At 42.1% G+C, this 27,740-nt stretch overlaps 1 protein-coding gene and 1 long non-coding RNA gene across 6 annotated transcripts in view; one reads left to right on the forward strand and one right to left on the reverse strand.

Annotated features, from left to right (window-relative positions):
• Positions 1–27,740, reverse strand: part of pacs2 (phosphofurin acidic cluster sorting protein 2) — a 79,537-nt gene that overhangs the window by 15,272 nt on the left and 36,525 nt on the right. For 4 of the 5 annotated variants that reach the window (XR_005233634.1, XM_017415972.3, XM_017415990.3 and 1 more), the window contains exons 2-18: positions 17,857–17,944; positions 15,435–15,524; positions 14,992–15,117; positions 10,553–10,712; positions 10,208–10,281; positions 9,987–10,067; positions 6,907–6,966; positions 6,666–6,820; positions 5,281–5,371; positions 5,014–5,085; positions 3,967–4,091; positions 3,094–3,226; positions 2,766–2,870; positions 2,147–2,253; positions 1,901–2,055; positions 471–581; positions 221–329 (exon numbers count right to left, since the gene is read on the reverse strand). Coding sequence is in view for 4 of the 5 variants with exons in the window: in XM_017415972.3 (XP_017271461.1) it covers positions 221–329; positions 471–581; positions 1,901–2,055; positions 2,147–2,253; positions 2,766–2,870; positions 3,094–3,226; positions 3,967–4,091; positions 5,014–5,085; positions 5,281–5,371; positions 6,666–6,820; positions 6,907–6,966; positions 9,987–10,067; positions 10,208–10,281; positions 10,553–10,712; positions 14,992–15,117; positions 15,435–15,524; positions 17,857–17,944 (1,842 nt within the window). In the remaining variant the exon portion in view is untranslated. The remainder of the gene's footprint in view (positions 1–220; positions 330–470; positions 582–1,900; positions 2,056–2,146; positions 2,254–2,765; positions 2,871–3,093; positions 3,227–3,966; positions 4,092–5,013; positions 5,086–5,280; positions 5,372–6,665; positions 6,821–6,906; positions 6,967–9,986; positions 10,068–10,207; positions 10,282–10,552; positions 10,713–14,991; positions 15,118–15,434; positions 15,525–17,856; positions 17,945–27,740) is intronic. The other variant, XM_017415981.3, reaches the window with a different exon arrangement.
• The window catches only part of LOC119617399, a 33,976-nt gene continuing 33,660 nt past the window's right edge, over positions 27,425–27,740 (forward strand). The window contains exon 1 of the long non-coding RNA XR_005233635.1: positions 27,425–27,735. This is a non-coding gene — a long non-coding RNA (uncharacterized LOC119617399). The remainder of the gene's footprint in view (positions 27,736–27,740) is intronic.

A 27,740-nucleotide genomic window follows, 5' to 3' on the forward strand; every position in this document is an offset into this window, starting at 1 on the left:
CGAGGAGTTATTTGCCTAAGCGTACGCAGACACAAAGCACGCATTTGCTATAAATGGACTGAACGGTTTGTTTAGGAAAGCCGGCAGCTGCTAGTTTTAATTGCCCATTTTGATCGTCTTTGGAAAAAAAAAAAGGAATGAGCTCAGCGTTGGGAGCCTTAAAGGGAAAACTTTAGTCAGGTCTGAGCGCGACCGGCGACCGGCGGCAGCCCGAACGTACCTCCTCTGTTTGTACGTGAGCATGGCCTCGGCGATGGGCAGCTGGTGGGCGCCGTTAGCTCCCTCCATGTACTGCGTCACCCTCGACACCACGTCGGGACTCTCCTGGGCTGCACGGGGTGGGGGGGTGGAGAGATAAACGACCATTAGCGCTCGTCCCCCTGAACGCGCAGTCCAATATGACAAAAATGGGAGCTTTTACGAAAATGGAAGCCCTGCGGCGTTTAAAGGAAGACGAGGAAACAGCCCACCAATAAGAGGAGCTTCCGGCCGATGGAACAAATCCCTCCAGGCAGCATCTTGGAACAAACTGTTGTAGCGATAGTCGATGGTGCCGAGGTATTTGGAGACCGGGTGTGCACCTGAAGGTGTTCAGAATCAAACATGGAGCAATAAATGCGCAGGCTGGGTGTCTTTATGAGCCAATATTTGATGTAAACAAAAACAGCTGGACTGTTACTAACCTAGCAGGACCATAGTAGCTTAAATCCCCAATCTAATCTGTCTAATCAGAAAGACCCATGCAGCAAAACGAGTTTTTTCAGCATCGAGTTATTATTTTTTTCAAAATCTCCTTTTTAAAAGCTACAAAACGAGCCACAGTTTGATGACATTTGGTGATTTATCACCTGGATGGCATGGAGCTCAAAAAAACATTTTTTATCGGTCTGTAGTGACGTCATGAGGAGTCGCCGAGCTTTACAAGGAGGCCAAACATTATACAAAGGGATTTCCCGGGACTAAGGCAGGAAGTTTAAAGGGTATTAGGACAAAGGATTATTTCTGAAGACATACTTGTCAGAAAACTTGGATTTAAAGTCAGATTAGATGATTATATTTTACAGCTAATGAAAACTCAAAATTAATTTTCTCAAAAAAATTAGGACAGTACATGCAACCAATTAAAAGTCAAAATAAAGGAATTTTTGTTACAGAATTTTAATACAAAACTTGTAGAATTTGGACTCACCTTCTGAACGGAATTACTGAAATCAATAAAAGCTTTTTAAGGATTTTACTCATTTATTGAGATAAATTGGTAGTTTGGCAGTCAGTGCTGCAATCCTGAGGCTTTGGGTTCGAGCCCAGGTTGCGTCAGGAATGCCAAATCTTCTGTGGGAGGTTGGACCCCTGCAAAAAGGTGAGCAGGGAATGGATTCTAACTGTTCTGAGATGCAGCTGCAAAGTGTAAACACCTGTTGTGTGTCTGTGCACCATTTAATTACTTTCTCAGCTTCTCCTTTGCAGGTGCTTAGAGACAAACAACCTAGGGACAATTTAGAGTTACCAACGATCCCAACGGGCTTCTTTTTAGTCTGTGGGAGGAAACCGGAGCAATCCTGCCACCTTCTCTCTGGGAGATAATAACGATAAATACCCGGACCTTTTGTTAGACAACAGCACTCCACTCAACATGTGGATCTGGAGTCTTGAACAATAGAAACTAGTTCTACAATATTATTTATTGTTAAATATGGACATGTGTGTACATCATACTATTTATCTTTACTTTGTTTGCATTTTTATATTCACTAACTGTTACTATGAAACTGTGCTGCTACTGTTCTATCCATCCATCCATCCATCCATCATAAAGCACTGCATGTGCAAGCTGGTTGTGCTTTAATTCTGTTAAAATCTAATATTTAAGGGAAGAAGAAACAGCTGTGTTGGCACCAACCTAGTGGGATGATAAGGAACCTCATGTAACTGAGCCAGTCCGGGGTCTTGGGGGAGAGGTGGTCCACAAAAAGCCTCAGGACCACATTGAGGTAGTGCTGCGCTCCTGCCACCGCGATCTTGATGGGAACGGGCGTCTGGGAGTTGCAGTTGCAGCTGTAGGTTGAACAAGAAATACCGAAGCTCTTGAATTTCGCACGGCCACACGCTGCGATGCGTTACCTGCGGGGGGGGGGGAACGGCTCACAATCTCTGGATACGGGACACGATGGTGTTGAACGCAGCCTGGATGTCGGCTGTGGTGCAGGTGCACACCACGGGCAGGTGGTGGTTCTGCAGCATCTCCGAAAGGTACTGAAAGAAAGGCACAGCGGAGGTGAAACAGGTCTGTGTGGGTCAAACCTCATAAATGTGCGATATTGAGAGATCTTGCAAGATGTGTTAGCACTCAGAGCGTGTGTTGAGGGTGACTCTTAGCTACTACCACAACAAATCTTAGCTCAACAGCTGTAAAATCGATTCAGTTGCAGCCATTGTTGTGATGTAACAACCCCCTCCAGTCCACTAGGTGTCTCTGTTGTTCTCTTCTCTTTCAGGGAGCAGGTGGACGGTTTGGCTGCCTGATTAAGGACCTCTGGGCAGGTGTTAAAAAGCCAACTTCCAGCCGGTTGCGGCTGCGTTTTTTGGTTTGGCCTCCAGATCAGATCGGGTTGGAGCGGGCGGACCTTCCTCTGATCGCGGTGGTTTATCGGTTCTCACAGAGCTATTTTTCGTAGAAAGAAATTGTTTTCCCATGGAACTGCTCGTCTGTCTCCCATTTTTGTCACAGTGACAGTGATGATAAAGGCGAACTTCCACAGTCCTACCTGACCCTGCCAGTCGGACGTGTTGATGAGGATGATGCTGTCAGGGAGGTGGTTATCAGACACCAGGATGTGGTTTAGTTGGTCATACACAGTTTTTCTTGGGATCTAGAACAGTAAAACAAAAACAAAAATTGGGGTTATGTACAATTCTGTTTATATTTCAAACACTGTCTGCTCAGCCAAGTTACTGTATTTGTAGTGGATACATTACATGTAACTGTATAGATAAAAACAGAGTAAATTTCTCATCAGCTGTTTTTTTTTTTTTTAAGAAACTCGATGTGAGTGCCATGTTTTAGGTGCTGTGCGGGCAGCTGTGGCCTCCTGCCTGTAGGTGGCAGCGTGTGTCCAGGGACCGCTCGTTGTCCAGGCTGTTGGCCCTCTCGTTCGTGGGCCTGCTGGGCTGGCGCTCCTTCAGGGACGTGCTCCTGCCTCGTCTCCCTGCCAGCTTTGGTTCCTGCCTGGAAAAAAGAGGAAAGTCTCAGAACAAGACTGAACACGCTTTTCGAATTAAAGGGCATTGCTTGAAAGAGTGCGTATCACTTCCTGCCACATTGTCTCACGTTGAGAAATGATGGCGTCGTAGCTGCTTTGGCCAAACCTTAAATAATTTACTTTATTTAATATCACAAAATGTCATAGAGTACGTGTTGTGAAGGACTCTCAGCTACTACCACACTAAATATTAGCTCAATATCTGTTAAACTGATTGAGTTACAGCCATTTTTGTGTTGGCTAATATCGGTTCAACTAAGCATCCATTTTGAATTGGACTGACTTCAAAAGTTAATTACTTGTAAATGTATGATGTATGATTACTTTCTGAAAGTTTCACCAAAATCTACCTTGTAGCTTACGAGATATTTTGCTAACAGACAAACATGGTTGAATCCATCAGTTATTGCTTCAGTTTTAAGCAGAGATCTAACATAATGAGTCGATCTTGGAGTAAGTGTTGTGAATGACTCTCAGCTACAACCACACCAAAAATTAGCTAAATATCTGAAAAACTGACTGAGTTAGAGCCATTTTTGTGTTTTCTAAGGTCAGAAGGCTGTGGCGGCCATCTTGAATTAGGTTAACTCCAAACGCTAATCAGTTGTAGATGTACATCCTGTGGTTACTTTCTGAAACTTTCACTGAAATCTGTTCAGTGATTCAGGAAATATTTTGCTAACGGTACAGACAAACACAGATGCACCTGTTGGATGAAATGATAAGGGATTCAGTCTTGGTCATTTTGCCGCTTATTGGCAGCCTCTCTAAAAACGTGTCCATGGTGTCCATCTCCAGCTCTGTGGTGGGAGTCACTGCCTCTGGATGCTCCTGAGGAAGAGTTACAGAATTAAAAGCCTCGAAGGAACGCATATCGCCCGCCACTTTTCATACCAAACCTTTAAATCTCATGTTCTAATATAATATTATATTGTGAGATTTTGTGCAATCTGTTAGCACTCAGAGGATGTGTTGAGGATGACTCTCAGCTACCACCATGCCAAGCTTTACCTCAGTACCTGTAAAACTGACTGAGTTATAGCCATGTTTGTGTTTGCTATTGTCAATTAGCTGTGGCGGCCATCTTGAATTGAGTCGACTCCGAAACTTAATGAGCTGTAACTGTACATCCAATGATTACCGTTTGAAAGTTTTATTAACATTTGTCCATTGGCTCATGAGATATTTTGCTAACAGACAAACACGGTTCACGCCAATAGCTACTGACAAAGTTTTCAGTACAACTACTGCACAATGTGTAGAGCTCTGAGTGTGTGTTGGGGATGACTCTTCGCTGCGACCACAGCAAATCTCAGCTCAACATCTATGAACCTGACTGAACTTGAACCATTTCTGTGTTTTCTACGCTCAGCTGTCTGTGGCGCTCATCTCGAATCACGCCGACTCCGAAGGTTAGTCGGTTGTAGACGAACATCTGATGAATAATTCACGAAAGTTTCGTAAAAATCTGGGCAGTGGTTCATGGGATATTTTGCTAACACTACAGACAAAGTCCTTAAGGCTTTTAATTCTAACAGCTATGAGTTTTTACACTGTCCCAAAACATTACGAACACATTACAGAACTTTTGCTTAAATCATGGAAACGTTCTCTTGCCTCCACTGGCCTGGACCCTTAAAATGATGAACAAAAAGAAAAGAACAAACCTATTTTTTTAGGGGCTTCTTGTTTTTCTTGCATTCAGTAATCTGTATGGAAGAGATGCTCGGGAAGGGTTTAAAATCATACTCACAAAGGTGACGTTATCAGACACACCATCGTCTGGAAACTTGGAGCCGCCACACTTGGCTTTATCCAGATCAATCTAGAACAAGTCGATGAGAGGAAAACAAATCAACAAATCTAGTTTCAAAGAGGCTCCCCTCTGAGGTCTGAGCAGCTTCACTGCGGTGTTAAGCTAGTGGGCTTATGACGAAGAGACAGAAACGTTCCTCCGAGATGACGTTATTTCAGATCGGCGGTGGGCCACGGAGGGTTTGAGCGGCGGGGGGTGTCTCACCGGGCTGGGGGGCTCCCTGTGACTCCGGCTGCTGTGGATGCTGCCAATCTCAGTCTGAGAGCTGGACAGAGAAAGTCCCTCGAAATATGGCCTGAATCCGAAAGTGGGAGTGGGAGGGGGCAAGAACAACATAATTTTACTACAGATGCAAATGACAATTAGAAAATTAAACATACATTAGCTTCGCAAATACAACCCCAAACTCTGAAAGGGTTGGGATGTTGTTTAAAATGTAAATAAAAGCGGAATGCAATGATTTATAAATCTCATAAACCCGTATTTTTTCTTTTACAATGGAAGTGGTACAAATAAGAAACAGCTGAAGGAGCATTTTGTATCTTTTTAGGTTAACTGTCAACAGATCAGTAAGAGGACTGGGTGTAAAAAGAACATTTTAGAGGCTGAATCTTTTAGAAGTAGAGGTGGGCAGAGGTTCACCAGTCTGTGAAAAACTGTCTAAACTAGAACGATTTCAGAATAATGTTCCTCCAAGGAAAACTGAGAAGCTTTATGTGGCATTATGCCACTCCCCTTCACTTTAACTTGAAAATCATTCATGCAGGTAAAATAATTGTTTTATTGTTATTTGTTTTGATCATTGTTTTATGATGTGTGCGACTGACGCCTTGGTCAGGTCGTCCTTGTAAAAGAGATCATCTTTTCTTCAGGGTTTTTTTTGTCTCGTTTAACAACAATAAAGAAGTCTGATTCTGTTCTGGACATCACTGCATGGACTCAGGAACACTTCCTGTAAACACAGTTCACTGTACCATCCACTAATGCTGCTTAAAGCTCTATCAGGCAAAGAAGAAGCCAGATGTGAACACCATCCAGAAACACTGCTGTCTTCTCTGGACCAAAGCTCATTTCAAATGGACTGAGGGACAGAGGAGAACTGATCTGTGGTCAGAGGAATTGGACAGGGACCACCCAGGCTGCTATCAGAGCTCAGTTCAAAAGTCTGCCTCTCTGATGGTATGGGGGTGCATTAGTGTCCTAACTCTTTGGAGATGTGTTGCTGCCATCAAATTCAAAATGATCTTATTTTTTCCCTAGAAATGGCACAATTTCTTAGTTTCAGCATTTTATTTGTTTACTATTTTCCATTGTGAATAAAATATGAGTTTATGAGATTTGCGAATCAGTGCTTTTGGTTTTATTTACATTTTCTACAACATTCCAATTTTGTCAGAATTAGGATTGTAAATAAATCCCTTTAATTCTGAAGTGCATGTCTTCTGTTCCTTACATGTGAATTCAGGGCTTCAAGTAGCTTGAGAACCCTAAGATTGAGGAGCATGAACCAAACTAAAGCTGAGTAACTTCCATTAATAATACTTTTTACTGTTTTGCTTATTTACTGCACAGTTGAGTGTGTCGCCCACTTGAGTTTGGGTTTCGGCGTGCTGAGGACGCTGTCATCGTCATCCAGCTCCGGGCCGCTGTCGCTGGGGTTCTCAAACTCCACGCTGTCCAGATCCAGGTCGTCCTCCTCCACCTCGGGCGGCGGCTCGGCCGGGTCCTGCTCCGAGTCCAGCACCTTTCACAAGTGAACACGTCACATCTTTGGTCACAGGTGAGGGGAAGGAAACCGCTGCGGGACGGCGCCAGAACGGGAGCACTCACCTCATCCGAAACTCGGAAGCGTTTCAGGAGCGCCACCACTCGCTGCTTGAAGTTCTGCTGCTAAAACACAGAGACACAGAAAGCCAGACTGAGGTACAGAACCCATCCAGGACCAGTCCAACTAGGAGAAAACAACATCTCAGCCATTTTACCAGCTGTATGTATAAATTTACCCTGTTTGCTGTGGATTGATTTGACTGCGTGTGCTCATGTAAACGAATAACCAAAGTACATCATGACCTGTTTGGTTTTTAGGCTTTTTATCTGCTCATATCGCCCATAAACTGGGATGTTTAGATTCTGTGAAAAGTGTTAAATATTTCTCATCAGGAGTTTTTTGTTTTTATTCTCAGTATAACTGGGATCTCTGCCAGGCAGATTCGGCTGCAGAGCCTGTGCCTTTTTTCTGGCAAAACTGTAGATATTCCATTTTCTGTCATGCCAGTAAACTTGTGGATGCCTCCGTTGCACTGCTTTGCATCTCCCACCTCATGTTTGGAACGCATACACAAGTTATACACCAAAGTGGAGGCATTTTTGCGTTCTTTCACCCAGTCTGTTTACCACTCAAACCCCTGCAGAATGCAGAGAGCGGACACTCAAGCTTCCACACATTAAGGTTATATTTCAGCTCAAAAATATTCTCTTTAAAACAGGAAGTGAAGTTTTTTTTAACTTGTCATATCTCTTACATTAAACACAGAAGAAGCAAAGATTCACATGTGATCAGCAGAGTAAATAATTTAACATCTGCCTTGTAGTTTTTGCACAGAGACTGTTTGTTTGAGGCTTACTTTCCGGTCCGTGTCTGTCTGCTTCCCATGAACTTGGCAGTCAGGGAGTGACGGACACAGGTATGTGGTTACCATGGTGACCATCACGAGCCACTGCAGCATTACCGTTTCTATTCATCTTGGTTCTCTTTCTTCCACTTTTAACACAGTTCGGACACCAAAAAGTCAGCTTTTTTTTTACAGCAGCTGCCTCGACACCCTTCAGATTTCAGGAATTGATTTATTTGTTAGCTTCCGTTTTCGGCCAAGGCCTCCTCTCTTCTGCTGTGAATAAAATAAATGAATGAAACGGCCTGGCTTATATTAGTGTGGTCGTGCCGTTTGACATCATGTACGTCCTGCTTGTTTGGATATCTGGGGTGCATTTGTTGAGTTTTAAAGAGAAGGACTTCCCTGCTGGTACGTTGGGGCTGCAGCAGCATTATAGAAGCTTTGTTTGTTTTTGATATCATCAAACACAAATTAATTTTCCGACCATCTCAGGGTGGTTATTTGTTCCACTCTCGCATGAGATGTCCTCTTGTTTTCCCTCGAACAGACTACAGGCACCGGGGTAAAAATCCAGCCAGTCACAGACCCCTAATCTCGTCTCCATGGTAACACGGAGCCTAGACCCCAAAACAATATCCTTTATCTGACGAGCGGCCCTGACAGCATGAAGTTTCTCAGTGGTCTGATCCAAAACATGTGGACTTCGGTTCTGTATTTGAGGACGTTTTGCTCCTCATTCGAGAAGCTTTTTCCAACTAAGTGACGAAGAGTTCTAAGCTATCACCTAGTGGACAAAGAGTGATCCCTATTGATTTCAAGGACACGGGGTCAAAGGTCAAGGTCACAAGTAACCCCTTTGTGAAGACATTTTCTGTGCTCTAAGTCGTCAACTGCGTAACACAGGAATGTCAAACTGCATACTTGGTTTTGAAATTGGGCACAATTTTCAAACTATGTATTTATGTAACCTACCAAATGAACTCAACGCTCAAGATAAGTATCTTTTGAAAATATTATTGATAGCAGGAAAGAAATCAATAACAAGAAGATGGTTCAGCGGGAGCCCACCGACTGTGAGAGACTGGTCAGCCACGGTAGAAGAAATATGTCATATGGAAACGCTTACCTTCTCCCTCAGACTACAACAGGACAAAATTGAAAAATATTGGTATAAATGGTTTATATATAAGAACTTGAAAGCAAGTTGAGTGTTATTTGTACATTACTCGGGGTGGAAGATGTGAGGGGGTGCTGGGGGGGATGGATGGGACTTGGTAAATTTGGACAAATCCCTTACCTGTTGGACTCTTCATGAAAATTTATGTACATTGTAACCTGTTTGCCGAATTAGTTTGTGTGGTTTAGGTATTTTGCTTCGCTGTATCCCTCCCTTGGTGACCTATTTGTTCTGAGTGTCGTTTGTTGTTCTTTTTGTGTTTTTTACTTATCTCTGTAAACTTCTGTGCTGTATAAAAATGTAAATCTGACAATTAAAAATAAAGTATAAAAAAAAAGGAATGTCAAACTGCACAGGTGGACACTTCATGGGTTGAAGATGATCCCTAATGATTTCAAGGTCACGGGGTCAGAAGTCCAGGTCACAGGGGACCCCTTTGTGAAGACCTTGTCCGGGCTCTTACTCTGCAGCTGCGTCACACAGGAATGTGAGACTGAACAGCTGGACACCTCATGGGTTAAGGATGATCCCTAATGATTTCAAGGTCACGGGTGCAAACATGATCCCTTTGTGAAGACCTTTTCTGTGCTCTAAGTCGTCAACTGCGTAACACAGGAATGTCAAACTGCACAGCTGGACACTTCATGGATGAGGATTATCTGTATTGACTTTAAGGTGAGAGGGTCAAAGGTCAACTCACAGGTGACCCCTTCATGACAACTTTGCCACAACTTACTTTAGTTGTTTTGTTTTTAATTGGATATTTTTTTGGATTAACCTTGGCCAGGGAGTCTGAGAATCTCCACCAGCGTATCAGTGATCTGACTTTCAGCGAAACTTTGAACAACAACAAAACTCAACAAATTAAGACTTGTTAAAGTTAAAGAACTGTTCTTTATACATTCTTGTAGTTTTGATATGTGTACATGGTATAAATTCATGATTTAAATATCCATCCATCAATCTTCTACTGCTTAGGAACAGAAAACCCGCTTCCCTCAGGCTTAGTCTCAAAACACTATTTTGACTTTTTCCTCAATATTGCAACTTTTCATTAAAAGATATATATATATATATATATATATATATATATATATATATGTGTGTGTGTCTCTTACCCTGGTAATGGAGGGAGTCCTTACAATTGACCTCCTTTGCTTCTTTGGTTTTCTCACATCAAAATCGTCATCTTCAAGATCCTGAAGTCACCAAGAAAATTAAAACCAAGTTAGTGATCTGCGTAGGTCTGCCTTGCCACAAATCGTCTGAGTGATCGTATGAATATGAACCGGGCAAGCCGATGACAAGTCTAATGGAAAGCAAAATTTTAGGTCATGACCTGTCCCTGCACGGCGTCATCGCTGGCCTCCTGCTCCGAGGAGAAGCTCTCATACTCGTCCTCTGAGTAGTTATCTACAGCAAATAATAAACAGGAAGTTTCAGGGCTTGGAGAGTCAGGATGTCTCATACATATTTCAAACACTTCTTTAAAGGAGACAAGCAGCCAGCTTCTAATATACATGATGTAGGCCTGCACGCTACCTGGACACGACTGTTTTTCCCCCTGATTTGCACCTTGTGATCCCCCTGCTCTGTTCAGCACATCAAGCCTATCAGGTCATTCTTACAGCATCATGCTGTTTTACCTCGAGGACATCATGGGGAATGAGAAGCAAAAACATACCGGAGCATTTGATCTGTCCTGCCTGCAGGGCTGCCTCCTCGTGATCTATTGGCTGGCTGGAGAGGGAGAAGATCCAGATCTCGGCCACTTTGCCCAGCATGTCCTTTTGGCTGCTGCAGAGAGGCAGAACCTGACCTCCCTCCGTCGGGTGCTGCATCACCTGGGAAACGAAAAAAGACAAAAGAGACATACGAGATGGGGAGAAGGTCGAAAGAACTGAAAACAGAATGAAACTAAACTGAATGTGCCATTCCTAACTGGCCCTCTTGAATAGGGTTGACTCAGTTAGAGACGCCAACCCAATGATTACTTTCTGAGAGTTTTAATTGAAATCCATTCAGTGATTAATGGGATATTTTGCTGAAGGTAGAGACAAATGAAGGCTCACATCATTTCACCGCTGGTGACAAATGATAAAATCATAAAATATAAAACCAAGTAAAAAAATGACTAAATGTCATAAATCACAGATTAACTAAAAGCCCAAAGCCTTAATTGCAATTAAAAGCCAGAGAAAATAATTATGTCTCAAGCTGCTTTTTCAAAACCTCATTAGAGGAGACACGTTTGATTGGCAGCTGAAGGCACGATCTCCCTGACTGACTAATCTAGAACGTGGAACTTCCAAATGGACATTTTTAGATGATATAAGACGTCTAGAATTTGAAGAAGGGCAGAGAAGTTGAAATACTGTACATACTCTGGTGCCAGAATGTGCAAAGCTTTAAAAACAAGCCGAAAACTTGGAGAATCAACTCGGTTTTTAGCAGGAAGTCTGTGAAGAGGTGCTAACAGGAGTGATACTGGCTCTTTTCCCCGTACCAGGCTGCAGACTTTAGCTCCGCCCAACCAGGAAAATTTGTAAAAAACGGCAAAGTGACAAATGAACTCGGTACATTCTGCAGACTATTTTGGAAACAATCCAAAAATAAAAAAAGACAAAATGTAGGTTCGAAAATATCTTGAAAGCACAGAATAAAGAAGAGGAACCAGTGATTTGTGGATGAAAGATGTAGAAAGTAATCGTTGGATGTACATTTATAACTGATTACCTCCGTAAAGGAGGTCATGTATTCAGTAGTGTTTGTCTGTCTGTGTGCAAGATTACTAATAAAAAAAAATGATGAACGGATTTTTGTGATGTTTTTCAGAAACGTCAAACATTCTGCAAGGAACAAGTGGTTAGAGTTTGGTGCTGATCTGGTCAAATGTCAGGGCCACAGGTGATCCCGTGCTCTAACTCTGCAGCTTGATAAGGTAGAAACTGCACAGCTGGACACCTCGTGGGTCAAGGATGATGCCTAGGGATTTCAAGGTCATCGTGTCAAAAGTCAAGATCACAGGTAACGTCTTTGTTAAAACCTTCCACAGCTAGTCAACCTTAGCATACTCAAAAATGGCTGTCCTTGAGTGAATTTTACAGATGTTAAGCTGACAGTCATTCATGACACCCGTCATGAAGGCAGCTGCTGGTTGGGCGTCTTCCTCGCGGCGCAGCAGCAGAAAAAAATCCACCATTTTCTCTGAGTGAGGATTCATCTCCTCTCAAGCCTGAGTCACGTCCGGTGAGTACCTTCTAAAAACAGGAGACGCTAAACCGCAACGACCTTCAGCAATGTTGGCCGTGTCGTGTGTGTGTGTGTGTGTGTGTGGGGGGGGGTGCTGTGTGTCAGCTGAAAATTCAACCTTTAATCTTTCTCGTGGTTAACTATGACTCTGTCTTTCTGCCCCCCTCCCCCCCGTTCTTTTCCACCATTTTGTCTTTTGTTCTCCCAGCTGCTGAGGTGCAGCCTTAATAAGCTCCACCGAGCTTTGTGAGCCGTATGGGAACTCCTTTGTGTACGAGCGTCACGTGCACAGAAATCGGAGCTTTTGTTACTGGTTCCTCCGAGCAAAGGGGGAAAAAAAAACAGTCTGTAAGGTGTGATAACTTCAGTGTTTTCTCATTTCTGCTTGACCTTACAAGCTCTTGTTCAGGTATGCTCTTATAAAATCACCAAAAGAACGATAATTAAAGGCCCATCATTCCTTGAAGGAATGCATATCGCCCGCTGCTTTCCACGTCAGAGTCTCTGAGATCTTATGTTGAGAAGCTTCAGACATTTTAGTCAACTTTGGAAAGGACTTCACGTGCGATCTAATGTGAAATCTTGCGAGAAAGCACTGAGATTATGTTGAGGATGACCCTCTGCTACTACCACGCCAAGAGTAGCTGAATATTTGAAAATCTGACAGAGTTACAGCTACTTTTGTGTTGACCAAAATCAATTAGCTGTGGCAGCCATCTCAAACTGGGTTGACTCGAAATGTTAATGAGATGTAGACGTACATTCAGGGATGACTTTCTGAGACTTTCACTAAAATTTGGCCAGTGGTTCATGAGACAGACAGGGTTGATGTCAGCACTATGAAACTGAGATGTGAATGTTTCTAATAAAGATTTTAGCTGTGATTATTAAAGACAAACAGAATGGTGCCACTGTTATGAAGGACTTCAGGATAACGAGTTGGCTTGTCCAGACGTTATTAAAGACGAAGCAACAGTCAGCAGAGATTTGCTCTTCATGCCAAACAGCAGCTGCAGCTTCCTCCACTCATTAAATGTTCCTGCTTCTGACACTCGCGGCCTATTAGAGCTGAAGCACCTTTCCACTCCCATCTGTCTGGAGACTTTGAGACACACGAGGAGCAGCATGAGGTTTGTTATCCTCTGCAGCAGGACTTTAGTTACAAGTGGGCCAGACAGAACAAAAGTACGGCCAATGGTACAAAATACGCTCGTCAGAAACCTGCCAGAGTAACCAAAATCCAAAGCAGCAATCCTGAATACATATATCTAGATTTGGAATACAGACAAGGTTTTAACAAAGGGGTCACCTTTCACCTTTACCCTGAAATCAATAGGGATCATCCACGACCTATAAAGGTGTCCAGCTGTGCAGTTTGGCATTCCTACGTTACACAGTTACAGGGTTGGGGCTCCGTCATACTCCATAGGAAGTCAGGAAGTCGGTTCATGTTTACGTGGTTGACAGACGTTTGTGTTCGCACGCACCTTTCATCGTCCACGAGACACTCGGATCAGAACTCCCGGGAAGCTCCTCCCCTCCTCCTGAAGTGTTAAAACGGAGTCATTTCCGCCGGCTTCTTCACTCCACTTTTCTTTGTTTTGCTGGAGCAGCCTTTAACAGCCTCGGCCAGCTGCTTCTCAGCGGAGCAGTAGAAGAAAAAATGACTCTGTTAAAGCTCACCGACTTTTCCGCATAAACACGACCACACCAACTTCCGACCAATCGCACGATACTTGGCTCAAACCCCAGTGAGAAAAGGTTCGGCCAGAGCCAGAGTCACGAAGGGGCGGGCGAAGCTGCTACGAGAACAGAATGACCCAATTTTCATCACGCGACCAGAGCTGACAGCTTGAGAGTACGGACAATATTCTCACAAAGAGGTCACCTGTGACCTTGACATTTGACTGCGTGACCTTGAAATCAACAGGGATCATCCAAGATCCATTCGGTGTCCAGCTTTGCAGTCTGACATGTCTATGTTAAAGGCTTATCAATGTAGAGCTTGGACAAGTTATCGTCCAGAGACAGGTGGACATGTCCTGTCTTGACCGTAGAAAAATGAATATTAATTATTGAACGCTGCCAAAATTATGTTTTTGCCCTTGTCCGTCTGTCTGCATTTGAGTGTCTGCCTGTTTAGCAAAATATCTTGTGAAACACAAACTCTCAGAAAGTAATCACTCAATGTACTTCTCCATCTGATTAAGTCTGAGTCAGTCTAATTCAAGATGGCTGCTACAGCCAACATAAAAAATGGTTATAACTCAGTGAGTTTTGCAGATATTGGGCTAAAATTTTGATGTTGTGGTAGGCGAGGGTCATTCACAACCACTACATTGTCAACATAGCAGCATTGAACACTGCTGCTGGCAAAGTGAAGAGAAAACAAAAAAAACCTTTTAGTGCATTTCCTTTCAAACTGTCAGATTTCCTAATTTGTTCTTCATTGTTTTGGCTTTGAAAGAGACAACTGAGCTCAGATAATGCCACTTTTGTTGTCTTCTGATAACCCAGTCGCTTTTTGCACGGGTCACATGATGGCTTAATTAAACAACAGCTTACAGGTGCATATGTTTACATACCCCACTCCTCTCTGTTGTCACCATTTAACAAAGATGGTCTGTTTGACTTCTACTATCTGATTACTCAAGGTAAAGAAGCATCACTGATGTGTATATTTTTACCATTATAGTCAGATATTCAGATGGGATTCTGGCAGCTTTGTGGTGGCCAAACTAATTTTGAAAAGGGCCTTATATGGCCTGCAGGCCACTCGTTGAACAGACTTGCTCTACATGCTACAAACACACACGCAACTTGTTGTAGACCTCAAATCTGTGGTGTGCAACTTGAGTTGTGTGTCTGTACCTCCGTCATATCGATGGATCCCACAGCCAGAGTCTTGTAGCCTAAGATAGTTCGGTTCTTGTACCTTTTCCGCCTCTGGAGCATGATCTGCAGCTTGTTCCCTTCTCGTTTCAGGAAGTGAGGGTACTGAAAGAGCACAGGGACAAGACAGAAAAAAAAATCAAATAAAATGCAGGAATACCCAACAAAACGACAAAAAATGGTTTAATGTATGGTTAAATATTTTCATCCATGACACGATCAAAATCATTTAATTCATTTAATGAGCATAAACACCTCAAATCTTCAAATCTAACACACACCACACATCATCACTTTCTATTACTTTTGCTACATTACATTATCATAAGTGAGAGGATTCATTTGTGACTCCTTGAAGAGTTAGAAAAAGAGAGAGAGATAATGGATTCACTCAGAAAGTCTGTCTGTCCGTCTGATTTTACCTGTAGCGAGAAGGTTAGAGCCAGATCGGTCTCCACCAAGCCACTGGGCGGCAGCACAATCTCATGGGACCTTAAAATGCGTTTGGAGCCCTGTGGGGAGAAAAGAAAATGTTTGATGATTAGTTCAGGCTAAAAGGTTTCCTGGCGGTGGTGCGCTTCTTCCCACTTCGCAACAAAGCTGTGGGCTGCAGAGATTCCAGCCAGGTTTCCATTTAAAAACTAATAGCTAGACTCAAGCTTTTGCGTAATGTTGTACAAAGAAAATCAAATGTTCTGCAGAGTAATTAAGGATTATAATCTGTATACTTGGGGCGTAACTCATGAGACTAAAACACAACATGATTTCCTGTTGATTGAAAACTGTCTCTCTTTTCTCTCTCATGACTTTGTCTGCTGAGGTTATTACCCTCCATATCAGGGGTGTCAAACCCAGTGACACAAGTGGGCCAAAATTAAAAATTAGGTCCTAGCCAAGGGCCAGTCACGATCAATATTTATTAAAAATTACATAAATTAACCTTGGTTTTAGATGTATTATGTCAAATCATTCATATAGAAATATCAATTACCTTTTCCCAGTTACAGATTATACAGAATTTAGAGCAAACAAACTTTAATGAACACAGACAAATAGATCAAACTTCAAAAAGCTCATCATTAGCTGTCATTTCTTACGCCTCACTCAGCTTTTAAATGAATTTTTTTAACTTTAAAACAGATTTTTTTAAAAAAGCCATCAACAAAAACCTGATCATACAGAAATTAAAACTATATATTGTTGGCTTCTAAGTCAGTGTCAAGAGAAAACTTCACTAATTAGGCTCCATTTTTTAAAGCAAAATAATAATCAGAGACTTGATCTGTCCCAGACTAGAGGGCCGGACCTGATGAAATCTAAATGTTATCTTGGGGGCCGGATGAGATGTTACAGAGGGCCGGATCTGGCCCGCGGGCCTTGAGTTTGACACGTGTGCTCTATATGATATACGATATACCCTCTTATGCGCTGAATGTTTTATTTCAGTAGAGCAAAAGATGACAAAAAAACAGCGTTTTCAACAAAAACCTCTCAGCTTTGAGTCCCAAACAGTCACGTAAACCTCCACAGAATAAATGCTGTCTCCGATGGTCCACTGGATGGATGCGCTCAAAAAGAAGCTTTGATATCTCTCTCATACTCCCCAGCCTTAATTTTAACGACCGACCTCAGTTGCACTCTCCATCCTTCCAACAATCTTGGGACCCACTGTTTATTTTTAGCCGCCCGCTCCCGCCCACTGCAGTCTTAACACCGCCAGATCTGCGTCCCACGGGACCCCAGCCCCGGCCCGGCGCAGGGCTCTAACGCGGACCGAAGTTGCCGAACAGGGATGATGTGCGGCGGGCGAGGCTCCGCAAACTCAGCATGAGCCGTCAAAGAAGAAAGTAGGGATGGCAAAGTCGTCATTTTGAATGTGAACTGAAATGATGAAGAATAATGTGACTGAATTCCCAATCAAGCTGCTCTCACTCACACCATTTACTGGTTTTGTTGTCAGAAAGCAAAAAGTCTGATTTAGCATGGTGTAGTGGTTAGAGCTGTCCCCTTTCTGTCCAGGATCGCATCCCGGCCTGGGGCCTTTCTGGGTGGAGTTTACATGTTCTCCCTGTGCACACGTGTGTTTACTCCGGGTACTCCGGTTTCCTCCCACAGACCAAAAACATGCATGTTAGGTTAATTGGTGGGTCTTAAATTTCCCCTAGGAGTGAGAAAATGAAGTGTTGTTTGTCTTGTTGGTCTCTATGAGTCCATGTTATGGACTTGTGACCTGTCCAGGGTGTCCCCACCTGCTGGAGACAGACACCAGCTCCCCACGACCCGGAATGGAGAAGCGGGTAAAGAAAATGAATGATATATATATATATATATATATATATATAAGCCTTAATTTGAAAAAAGGATCTCTTTACTATAGAATTAATCAGTTTTTCGAGGTTAAAAATTGAATCAGGTATCACCTCTAAATCTTTTATGTGAGATTTTACAAACAAGTCCAGGCTTCCCAGATCTGTGGTTTCCACTTTCCATTTTATTCTCATTGACATTTAAAAAGTTTGAAGCCATTCAAGCTTTTACCTCAGTGAAACAGTAGAAGAATGGTTTCAGTGAAAAAGAATGATTGTGCTTTAACTGTGGGTAGATCTGAGTGTTGTCTGCGAACATGTAGATGCAAAATAAAATGGGCCCAAGAATAGAACCAGGGAGAACTCCACATGTGACGGGTGGGGCTGATAAAGGAGCAGATTCTCCGAGGCTTACAGAGAACCTCCTGTCAGACAGGTAAGACCTGAACCAACCAAACCATGTCCAAATCCTTTGACACCAAAATAAAGGAGAGAGTTCGTAAACAACCTCCTTGTTGCAGATGCTTTTAAAACTTACCTGGATTTTGACTGCGATGACCACAGAAATCAGCTCTTTATCAAGTTCCCTCATAACGACCAGCTTCTTCAGAGTCAGACTGCACAATCTGGGGAGAGACACAGAAAAGCTGTTGAGTTTTAGCACCAGCGGTGTGTTTCATTACACACAAACGGGTGAGTCATCACAACAGGCCGGACCGTGTTTACCAAACAGCTAGAGAGACGAGCCGTTAACGAGGGAACACGACAGATGATGAGCCTTCTTTTAATTTACTCAGAACGATCCTGCCCTGTGCAAGCGCCAACAGCAGCGGCAGGCAGCTGTAGCAGTCCTGGTGTACCCTGGGGTACTTCCTGCAGGAGTACCACAGCGTATGAATGAATCCCTGTGAAGTTCTGAAAACTGGAGTTGCTTCAAAGCTGTTTTTCAAACTTTGAAGAGAACAGATAAGATATTAAATGTTCATAACTTAAGCTGAATAACCTTAGCACATTCCTTTCAGATGCTTCCTTCCAAAAAGTAAAACAAAAATAAAAAATTTATTTTTAAACAAAGCTTTTTGTTTTGAGATGGTCTTTGGTTCTTCAGACGAAATCGCTCAGAAGAGCAGCTCAGAAAATGGTCGGCTCAATCTGGAGGCCAGCCATTTATCATCCAGCTCACGGATGGTTCATCTATTAGGAGTTCTGCTCAGTCCAAGGACAACTTGTTTTTCTCTGGGATACAAACAAACAGCATTGAATGCTGTTCAGCCGATAAACAAGGTTTACTGCCATGAAGGGTAAAGACGTAGGTTGAACGACCACTAGAGACGACAGTGCGCTGAGTGAAAGCCTGATGCACAAACTATTACCAGTCATTAAAGAACGTGGAACCTGACCATGGATGTAATCCAACTCCTCTGTAGCTCTCCTATTTTAAGAACAGGAAATGAATAGGTTCGGATGCAAACAAAGGAAAACAGCAGCGGCATTAGTAAAGGCCTTTCAGAACCGCGCGGTAATTATGATGCTTTGGCTCGGCGGCAGAAAGGTATCAATCAGCCTCAGCGTAAAAGAAAACCTCGGGGCAGAGTGCCGAAATGATGGTGAAACCCCAGCAGGCTGACTGAAGAGCTTTCTCCACTTCAGCTGAAATGACCCGAGCCAAATGAAGGCTCCCATTGTCTTCAGCCTCCTTTACGAACAGACAATGTGCAGCATTCTCCTCCTCCTGTTTCCATTGGTCCCAAGCCCACAGCTCCATCTATTTCACGAATGCTAGGTGGTTGGATGTTGGGTTTGTGTAGGCAAAGATGGCCTGACAGCTTTGCTTAAAGTCCCCATTTGGCTCTTGAAACGTGAGATTTTTATTCTTGTCTCATGAAGCAAATCTCCAGGAATAAATCCCCCCCCTCCCCGCCATAATAAGAGCATCAAAGCTCTGCTTCTAACAACGTACAAAAAGAATTATTAGCTAAGTTCAGACTGGAGACAAAAGTGGACCAAATCAGATTGTTTTTTCCCCCCGACCCATATCTGAAGTTTTTATGACAGTCTGAATGTGCAAAATACTATTTTGTTTATATCCGACCCAGGTTACTTTCATATTTGGTACTAAATCGGATGCATATCCAATGTTTTTCAAAGCAATCGTAGTCTGAACGGTCATGTCGCTTTTCATCTGACTTTTAAATCGTCAAAGTAGGCGTAATTACTGATATTATCTTTACCAACGTCATGCAGTTTAAAGCTTGGAACTGTGCGCATCTTCAGCTAAAGAATAGAAGTCCAGATGCTTCGTCTTTTTTTTTTTTTTTTTTTAGATTTTCCATTTCCTGGATGATTGAGCAGCTACCCCAGCATATCGGCTGTCGGACTTTCTGTAAAACTTTGAATAAACACAAAACTCAGTGAAATACCTGCTAATTGTAACAATTTAGCTAATTGTTCAAATGAGCTAAATGCTATAGGAAAGAAAAGGTTAGGTTTTTAAATTTTGGAAATTTTTTGGGGACTACTTTTGAGAATGTCATGCTGCTCTGAATGTGTGATTTTGGCCAATGTCAATAAAACTCACAGAATCTTCTTTTCTTCAAATCTGAACAGAGATGATCATTTTCTTTCTTTGCTCTGGACCTGAGCAGAGGAACTCGGTTCCTTCTGACCCCTCACCTCCACCCCAGGGACCGGGTTCGAACCCAGAACCAGTAGCCCGTTCGGCGCAGAAGCTGAGCGGGTGAGGGGCACATCCGACCTGCTGTTGTGATAGCACAGTCACAATCGCTTCATCTGCCAATAACAGCAAAGACACGGGGTTTTGTTTCGATGTCACTGATGCGGAGGCGCGAGAGGGACGTAAACACACAGAACCCAAACACGTACTTTCATGCCAGCTGCTTTCCTACCAATATTTAAAGAACAATCTGGATATTTTGAGTGACACAATATTTAATCTTTAAACATCCACGTTCTGATCAGTGGTTACTTCCTGTTTCCCTAAAGCCAGTATCTCACTGGACATCTGGACATCTACAAGTGATTAACTTTTGGAGCCAACGTGACTCAAGATGGCTGCCACAGCTAATTAACCTTAGCAAACATAACGATGTAGAGAAACTGAGCTAAAACTTGGTGTGGGAGTGGCTGAGAGTGATTCAGAGCACACGCTCCGAGCGCTGACAGGTCTCACACGTCTTTGTTTAAAGGTTTGCCAATAAAGGCAGCTGGTAATATGCATTTATTCAATGAGTAGTTCTTGATTAGTAATATTAACTGGAAAGTGAGAAACCATAATAATATAATAATATAATATTAACACTATAGTAATATTCAAATATCCAGATACAGTATAACAACACAACTGAAACTGAAATCGTGTTATGGTTGGGGACTTATGACCATTTAACAACGCTCCCTGTGTTGCTGGGATAAGCCCAACACCCGTGCTAAAATTAAACAAGCATCTCACGAGCGTAGTTCAGTCCAAACAACAATAAAATTAAATGGCAAAAATCAAGAAGAAGGTAGAAGAAGAGAATAACCGTTATCTGCAGCTGGAATGAAAGAGGCTGAATGTGGACAAGACAAAAGGCTCGCCCTGCTGAGGTTTCCTATTTACTCACGGAGGAATTTGCTGCATGAAACAACATGTAGCAGGAAAATTATTATTATTATTATTATTCAGAAAAAAGGATTGAAATGTTAACAGTGAGCATCTCAGATGGTGATTAGGTTCCTCTCATCGATGCTGAGAAAACATTTTTTCATAAACAATCACGCTAAAGAATGCAGAAATATAGTTTTGTCAACTTATACTTTGAAGTACTTTAAGTTACTTATATGTAACAGGTCATTGTCTTTTTCTTAAAGTGACATTATATTCATAATGCAAAATTATGGGAATATAACAGTAATTTGATAGTTTCTAAAATCTGATGCAGCTTTTATTATCAGTGACTGATACTTTGTGTTGTAAAATACTACACAATACTCAAATACTACACATGGTAAATACAAAGTTTACCAACTGCTTATCATAGTACTTATTCTTTTGAATATTACTCACTGAGTAATACTGAGCAAACAGGACTTTTGTGTTATTGTTGTTGTCCTCTTCTCACCCCTAAAATACAAATCTGGCTAAACTGTTTGTCTAATTGTGTCATTTCTCATACACGGACCTGTATGTTTGACAAGTAAATGGTCAAAATCGGTGCCTTTTCCTTTACAACATTACGCCAAGTATAAATGAGGCGTCTCAAAATTGAGTTCTCTAAACATCCCCATCCGGACCCTCTGCGCTGCCAGCATTCCTTTATTTTAATTTCAGAAAGCTGGCAACCCTTCTGCCAACATGAGGCCGCAAGCATGGCATGCATTTCAGCTCCTGCTCCCGCTCACGCCTTCCCACCAGTGATTCTCGGGTCAGTTTAAAGCTACTGCTCCAAACAGGCTGAGTCAAGCTCAAAACCAAGGAGTGAAGACGGATCTGATTTCCTCTAATGTTTGAAATCCAAGACTAGCAGTAAATGGACAGATGCTGCATATGAAGTAACAGACGCATAAGCTTGCTCATACACTCTTTAAATTATCAGTGTTGCCATGGAGCAGAGCGCTCGTTGTTTCACGTGTTGGAGAGCACAGGGAGCTAATTTGATCGGCATCGCACTGAGGCACCTTTTGTGTTCTGGCATTTCCACGAGTGAATGAATGAGTCAGAGAAGCTGAAGGCTGAAGGACCGATCAGACTTTATATAAAACCTTTGCTTGATATTAGAAAACAAGAGTACGGTCGACGGTACCTAATCCACTCGTCAGAGTAACCAAAAGCCAAAGCGTGAAATCCCACACACAACAATCCTGAATACAAGGTTTCCACAAAGGGTACACCAGTTACCTTTAACTTTGATCTCGCCACTTTGAAATCAATAGGGATCATCCTTGACCTATGAGGTGTCAAGCTGTGCCGTTTGACATTTCTATGTTGAAGTTTTATCAGTTTAGACCCCCGACACGAAACTGTCCACAGACAAACGGCGTCATAACATAAAACGACTTGTTTTAGGACTGGTGTATAAAAAAGGAAAACTTTGGTGAAATGTTGCCAATATGAACAGGACTTCTAAATGTTAGCCTAAAACACAAAAGAAATGGAAAAACAGCGGAGCCCAGAGTTTAATCCCCCCCGATACCAAATCCTCTGTTACCTGTTACCTGCAGACTCATCTTTAGGGTTACTCAGCATAGAGTGATCAGTAAGTATTTCTTAGTATTATTTAGTAGTAAGTACTTCTGATAATGTATGTATGTACTTCTGAAACAAAAAAAACGGTTTTTAAACAGAGTGACTGAGTCTCCCTTTTTGATTTGATTTAGTATTCTTACACTATTATAACTATAAACTAATGGTTATCAAGCAACGTGATACTATTGGGTTATCATATCATCAGAAGCTCTTACCAGCCAATCATCATCCTCGTCACCTGATCCTTGACCGTGCAGCTTATACTGTGTCAAAGAGCTGAAGTGCCCTAAATTCACACATCTCATGGGGTCCCTGTCTGCACACATGTGTTCCACGGTGGTAACCCTGCAGTCTGTTTTTCAGTCAGATTCAAACCACCTCTTGTTTTAGAAGTCTCTATGAAAAAAGGGGGGCCCTAGGTGAAACCCCATCACTCGCTGCAGAGCTGAGTGCATCTCAGTGACACTGCTGAACCGACTCAGGAGTGGTTTTTAATACTGAATGTCCTGAAAAATGTGGAGAACAGATACAGGCCTTGGAGAGCAACAGCCCTATTTTTCTACAGAACATATTTTTAAATAAATAAATACTTATATAAACACACGATTTGAATTGCATATTCTTTATAACACAAATAGGTGGATAGTCGACAAAACCTTCCTGCTGATGAGTTGTTTTTTTAATGAACTGGGTCGGGTCTTTTATGTTAACCTTCCTGTGATGTGTTGCACAATGAAGAGGCGGCATCACTCAGAACTGATTAAAAAAAAAAAAAACGCAACTAGTGTTTTGCAAGCAAACATCTGAGCATACATTAGATTTTATGAACTAACCAGGAAGCACAGAGCGCATAAAATGCCTCGAGTGCGTCACATCTGCCTTATTTGAAGAAACGCATTAATCTTACAGAACACAGAAAACCAGACTAATCAGCTAAAAATTAAGAAGGAGCTGCCTAAACCGGGTCTGAAGAACTCCTCAAACAAGAGATTGTACCCGTCAGTAGGTACAATCTAGGGAACAAAAAGGTTTCACATTTCTGTGGTAGTTGGATTTCAAGCAGGAGCATGGACAAGGTTTAAACAAATGGGTCACCTGGGAACTTGACCTTTGACCCCATGACCTTGAAATGAATAGGTATCATGGTAGACCCATGGGGTGTCCAGCTGTGCAGTTTGACCTTTCTATGTTAAAGAGTTATCAGTTTAGACCTCTTTAAACAAAAGGGGTGAACTGTGAACTTTGACCCCATGACCTTGAAATCAACTGGGATCATCGTAGACCCATGAGGTGTCCAGCTGTGCAGTTTGACCTTTCTGCGCTACACTGTTGCAGAGTTAAGAGCACAGACAAGGTTTGCACAGAGAGGTTACCTGTGACCTTGACCTATAACCGCATGACTCTGAAATCAATAGGGATCATCCTTGACCCATGAGATGTCCAGCTATTCACTTTGACGTTCCTGCATTACATTGTTGCAGAGTTAGAGCTCAGACAAGAAATTGTCCACGGACAGATGGACAGACGGTGTCATACCATAACACGTCCTGTCTTTTGAAGCAGCCATTAAACCCGTTTAGTGGAGAGTGGCAGATGACTTGTATGCGACATAAAGTGTGTACTGATGTGAGGTGTTAATCATATACTGGTACACAAAGATACAACCTTTCACATATAAACGGTTCGGTCGTGTTGTTTAATGCATCACTTAAGAAAAAAGCTTCAGGTAGTCTGACTAATGGTATTTACCTTCCTGAAGTGGTTCTGTTTGAGGAAACCGTTATCAGCCATAACATCTGACTCACTTTTAAACCTTTGTAACAACTCAGCTCGGACATCTTGAGGAATCCTGGCGCACGGCAATAGATTGTCTACAAAAATTCAGGATGATTACTTTTCCAATATTCTGTGCAGTTTGAAATAATAAGACATGATGGAAATGGCTGTGTGTTCGTGCATGCATGCCTCTGCCTTGATGGGCCTCTCCGTAGCTCCTCCAGCTCAAACTTGGGATTTAATGAGGACTCAGACATAATGACTGCTGAGGCTGGCAACTTTCTGTTTACCGCGTCGACCTGGGAGCAGAAATGGTTCTCTCATCTACTGCAACTCTCCGTATTTTCAAAAATCATAATTCACTCGGATGCTCGTGACAGTTGCGCTCCATCACAACTTCTGCGTCCACCGGCATTTTATCAGAATGTAAGCGGTGCCTTCTTAAATCTCGTGCTCCGTAAGTGATTAATGCACAAGAAGAGAAACGTTTGTGGCCATCAGGCATTTTTGAAAAGCCCGATGTATCAAACTATTATAGATGAAGCAAAAATCGATCAGGGTTTTGGGTTCAGTCCACAGCTATCTGATAAACCACCTTCCTGTGGAGGCAAACACGCAGAGGCAAGGCAAAATGAAAACGTTTGATGGATTTATTAAGCTCAGAACACCTTAAGAATGAATACATTCAAGTGTTTGGACTCTAGTTACTTTGATGTTTTAGTTTCTTTAGATTTAACCGCTGCCTTTGATACGTCCATCACGACATTCTTTTATCAAGACTTGAACATGTTGTTGGTCTTAAAGGCTCATTTTTGTAGCCGTTTAAATCATATTTGCCCAAGAAGTCTTTATTGTGGTGTACCTCAAGGGTCCACTTAGGGTCCTGTTCTATTTACTTTATGCAGTATATGCTGCCTTTGGCAGTCCAATATTTCATTTCTTGTTATGCGGATGACATCCAAATTTATTTTCCTTTTTAAATTGGATGTCTGCCTCACTGCAGCCTTTGTTTAACTGTCAAGATGTCAAAAACTGGTTAGTTCAAGACTGAAATGATTGTCTTTGGAAACCGTACCCAATTAAATGAATTAACTGTGAGTTTGTCTAGATCGTTTAAAGCAGGGGTCTCCAATCCTGGTCCTCCAGGGCCACCATCCTGTATGTTTTCCTTGTTTCTCTGCTCCAACTCACCTGATTTGAATCAATGGGTGATTAACAGGCTTCTGCAGAACATAAAGAGGGAATTAAACCACTGAATCAGGTGTGTTGGAGCAGGGAAACAAGGAAAACATGCAGGATGGTGGCCCTCGAGGACCAGGATTGGACACCCCTGTTTTAGATCCTCTAGTCAACATTTAATCTGACTCTTCTTCAACAGTATCCAACTACTCTCCTTCTTCATGGCCACTTAGTTTGTGAGGACGGCCTGCTCTTAGTAGATTTCCACATGTCCCATATTCTCTTATTCTCTCTTTTCTTGATGATGGATTTAACAGAACTCCTGGGGATGTTTGGGGCCTTGGAAATCCTTCTGTATCCATCCCCTGACTTGTACTTTTCAGTAATCTTTTCTCTGGTCAATTTAAGGGGGTGAATATTCATAGAATCACTTAGTTTACACTATATATTTTTATGTCATTAGCACGACTCTCTAGAAATTTGATTTCCAGTTGTCATTAAAGTTTGTTTTTTACTTTTTGTTTTTGGTATAGAAGGCCAATTTATATTAATCATGATTGTTTTATGACTGCAATGAATGCCCCCCCCCCAAAAAAAAAAACACCCAAAGGGGCGAATAACTTTCTAAAGACACTGTAAATAATGTTATGAGTGACCTTTTGTAATACTGTCAATACTGCAGGATCTCGTGTGATGTGTTAGCACTCAGAACATGTGCTGTGATTGATTCTCAGTTACTACCACGTCAAACTTTAGCTCAATATCTGCAAAATCTGCTTAGGTGTAGCTTTATATCAGTTTGCTGTGGTGGCCATTTTGAATTGGGTTCACTCCCAAAAGGTTAATGAGCTATAGATGTGAACAGAAAGACAAACACACATGCACGCACACACACACACACACAGAAACAGGCAATGACATGTTCGCCTGGCAGACAATAACTACTGTCAGTGATAATTATTGAACCCAGGGATCTAAACTTCATCTCTGATGTTGAAATCAGACTCAATCACCTTCATCTTTACCAGATAAAAACAAAATGGAAAAGGAAAGTAACAAACAAGCAAACAAAAGCAAAAGATACAACAAGATCATTTTTAACAGCAATTAATAAGCTGTAGAAGGACTGAACAATGTGGGGATTGAAAGAACTGTGGAAACTCTATTTAATAAATGAGAAAACTCCAGACATTGGTGTTAAAATGCTAAAATATAGAAACTGTAAAAACATGAATTCTAAAATCTAATCTAATAAAACCATGAATCTAAAAAAGGAGAGAGAAGCAATAAAAAAGTAAATATAAGTTCAAATAAAATCAAAAGGAGTATAAAAGTGATTAAGTCTGAGAAGAATAAATTAATTATGATTAAATGTAAATCAGTTAAAGTTTAAACTTAAAGCACGATAAATCTTAGAGATAAAATTAATATACGACTTCAATAAATAAATGGACTCAAATCCAGACTGAACATGCGAGTCACATCAACGCTCCACAGGTGGGACGACTCACTGTGGGTTTTAGTTCGAACTTTAGGTCCAATCAGAAGACCGGATGAGGTCTGATGAAGGTGGGACTACGACGGTGGAACCGAGAAAAGAAGAACACCGTGCTGCACGAAGGATGGCTGCAGCCGGAGGACCGACAGAGTGAGACAAAGCTCATGTTGATCCAACACGGCAGATGAATAAATCTATTCTGCTTCACATAAAGCAGTCGACTGTTTGTCCTCTTCAAACCCAAATGGTATAATTAAGAGCGCAAACAGCAAAAAATAAAAAATAAAATATGACAACCAAAAGATCAACAGGAAATGACACGGGGGAACAACGTCACATTTTACTGAGATAAGAAACTGGTTTGATGTTTATACAACTTGCGTGCTTTTCATGCAAACACAAGGGATTTCTGCTATTTACAGACAGAGGGCAGTGTTTTGTATCGGCGGATGTTAAGTTGCAGTGATATCACGGGATTTGATCCCGCGTCAGCACGCTCCAAGTTAGGTACCACGCTGGAAAATCTGTGAATCCTGATGGGCAGTCCCCCTGTGCAAAGTCAAAGCGTCAAGTACAGTCTGAGGCCGGCCTCCCGATCAAGGTCAGAGGTAAAACATGTTCTGATCTCGGGAGACCTCCAAACAGCGCCCTGATCCTCTCACCGAGGCGCAGCTGGGAGCTGGAACAGATGAGTAAGCTTCAAGCAGAGTTTTGCTGTGGTAAG

This window comes from Kryptolebias marmoratus, linkage group LG10 (assembly GCF_001649575.2).
Source record: "Kryptolebias marmoratus isolate JLee-2015 linkage group LG10, ASM164957v2, whole genome shotgun sequence".
NCBI classification, from domain to species: Eukaryota; Metazoa; Chordata; class Actinopteri; order Cyprinodontiformes; family Rivulidae; genus Kryptolebias; species Kryptolebias marmoratus.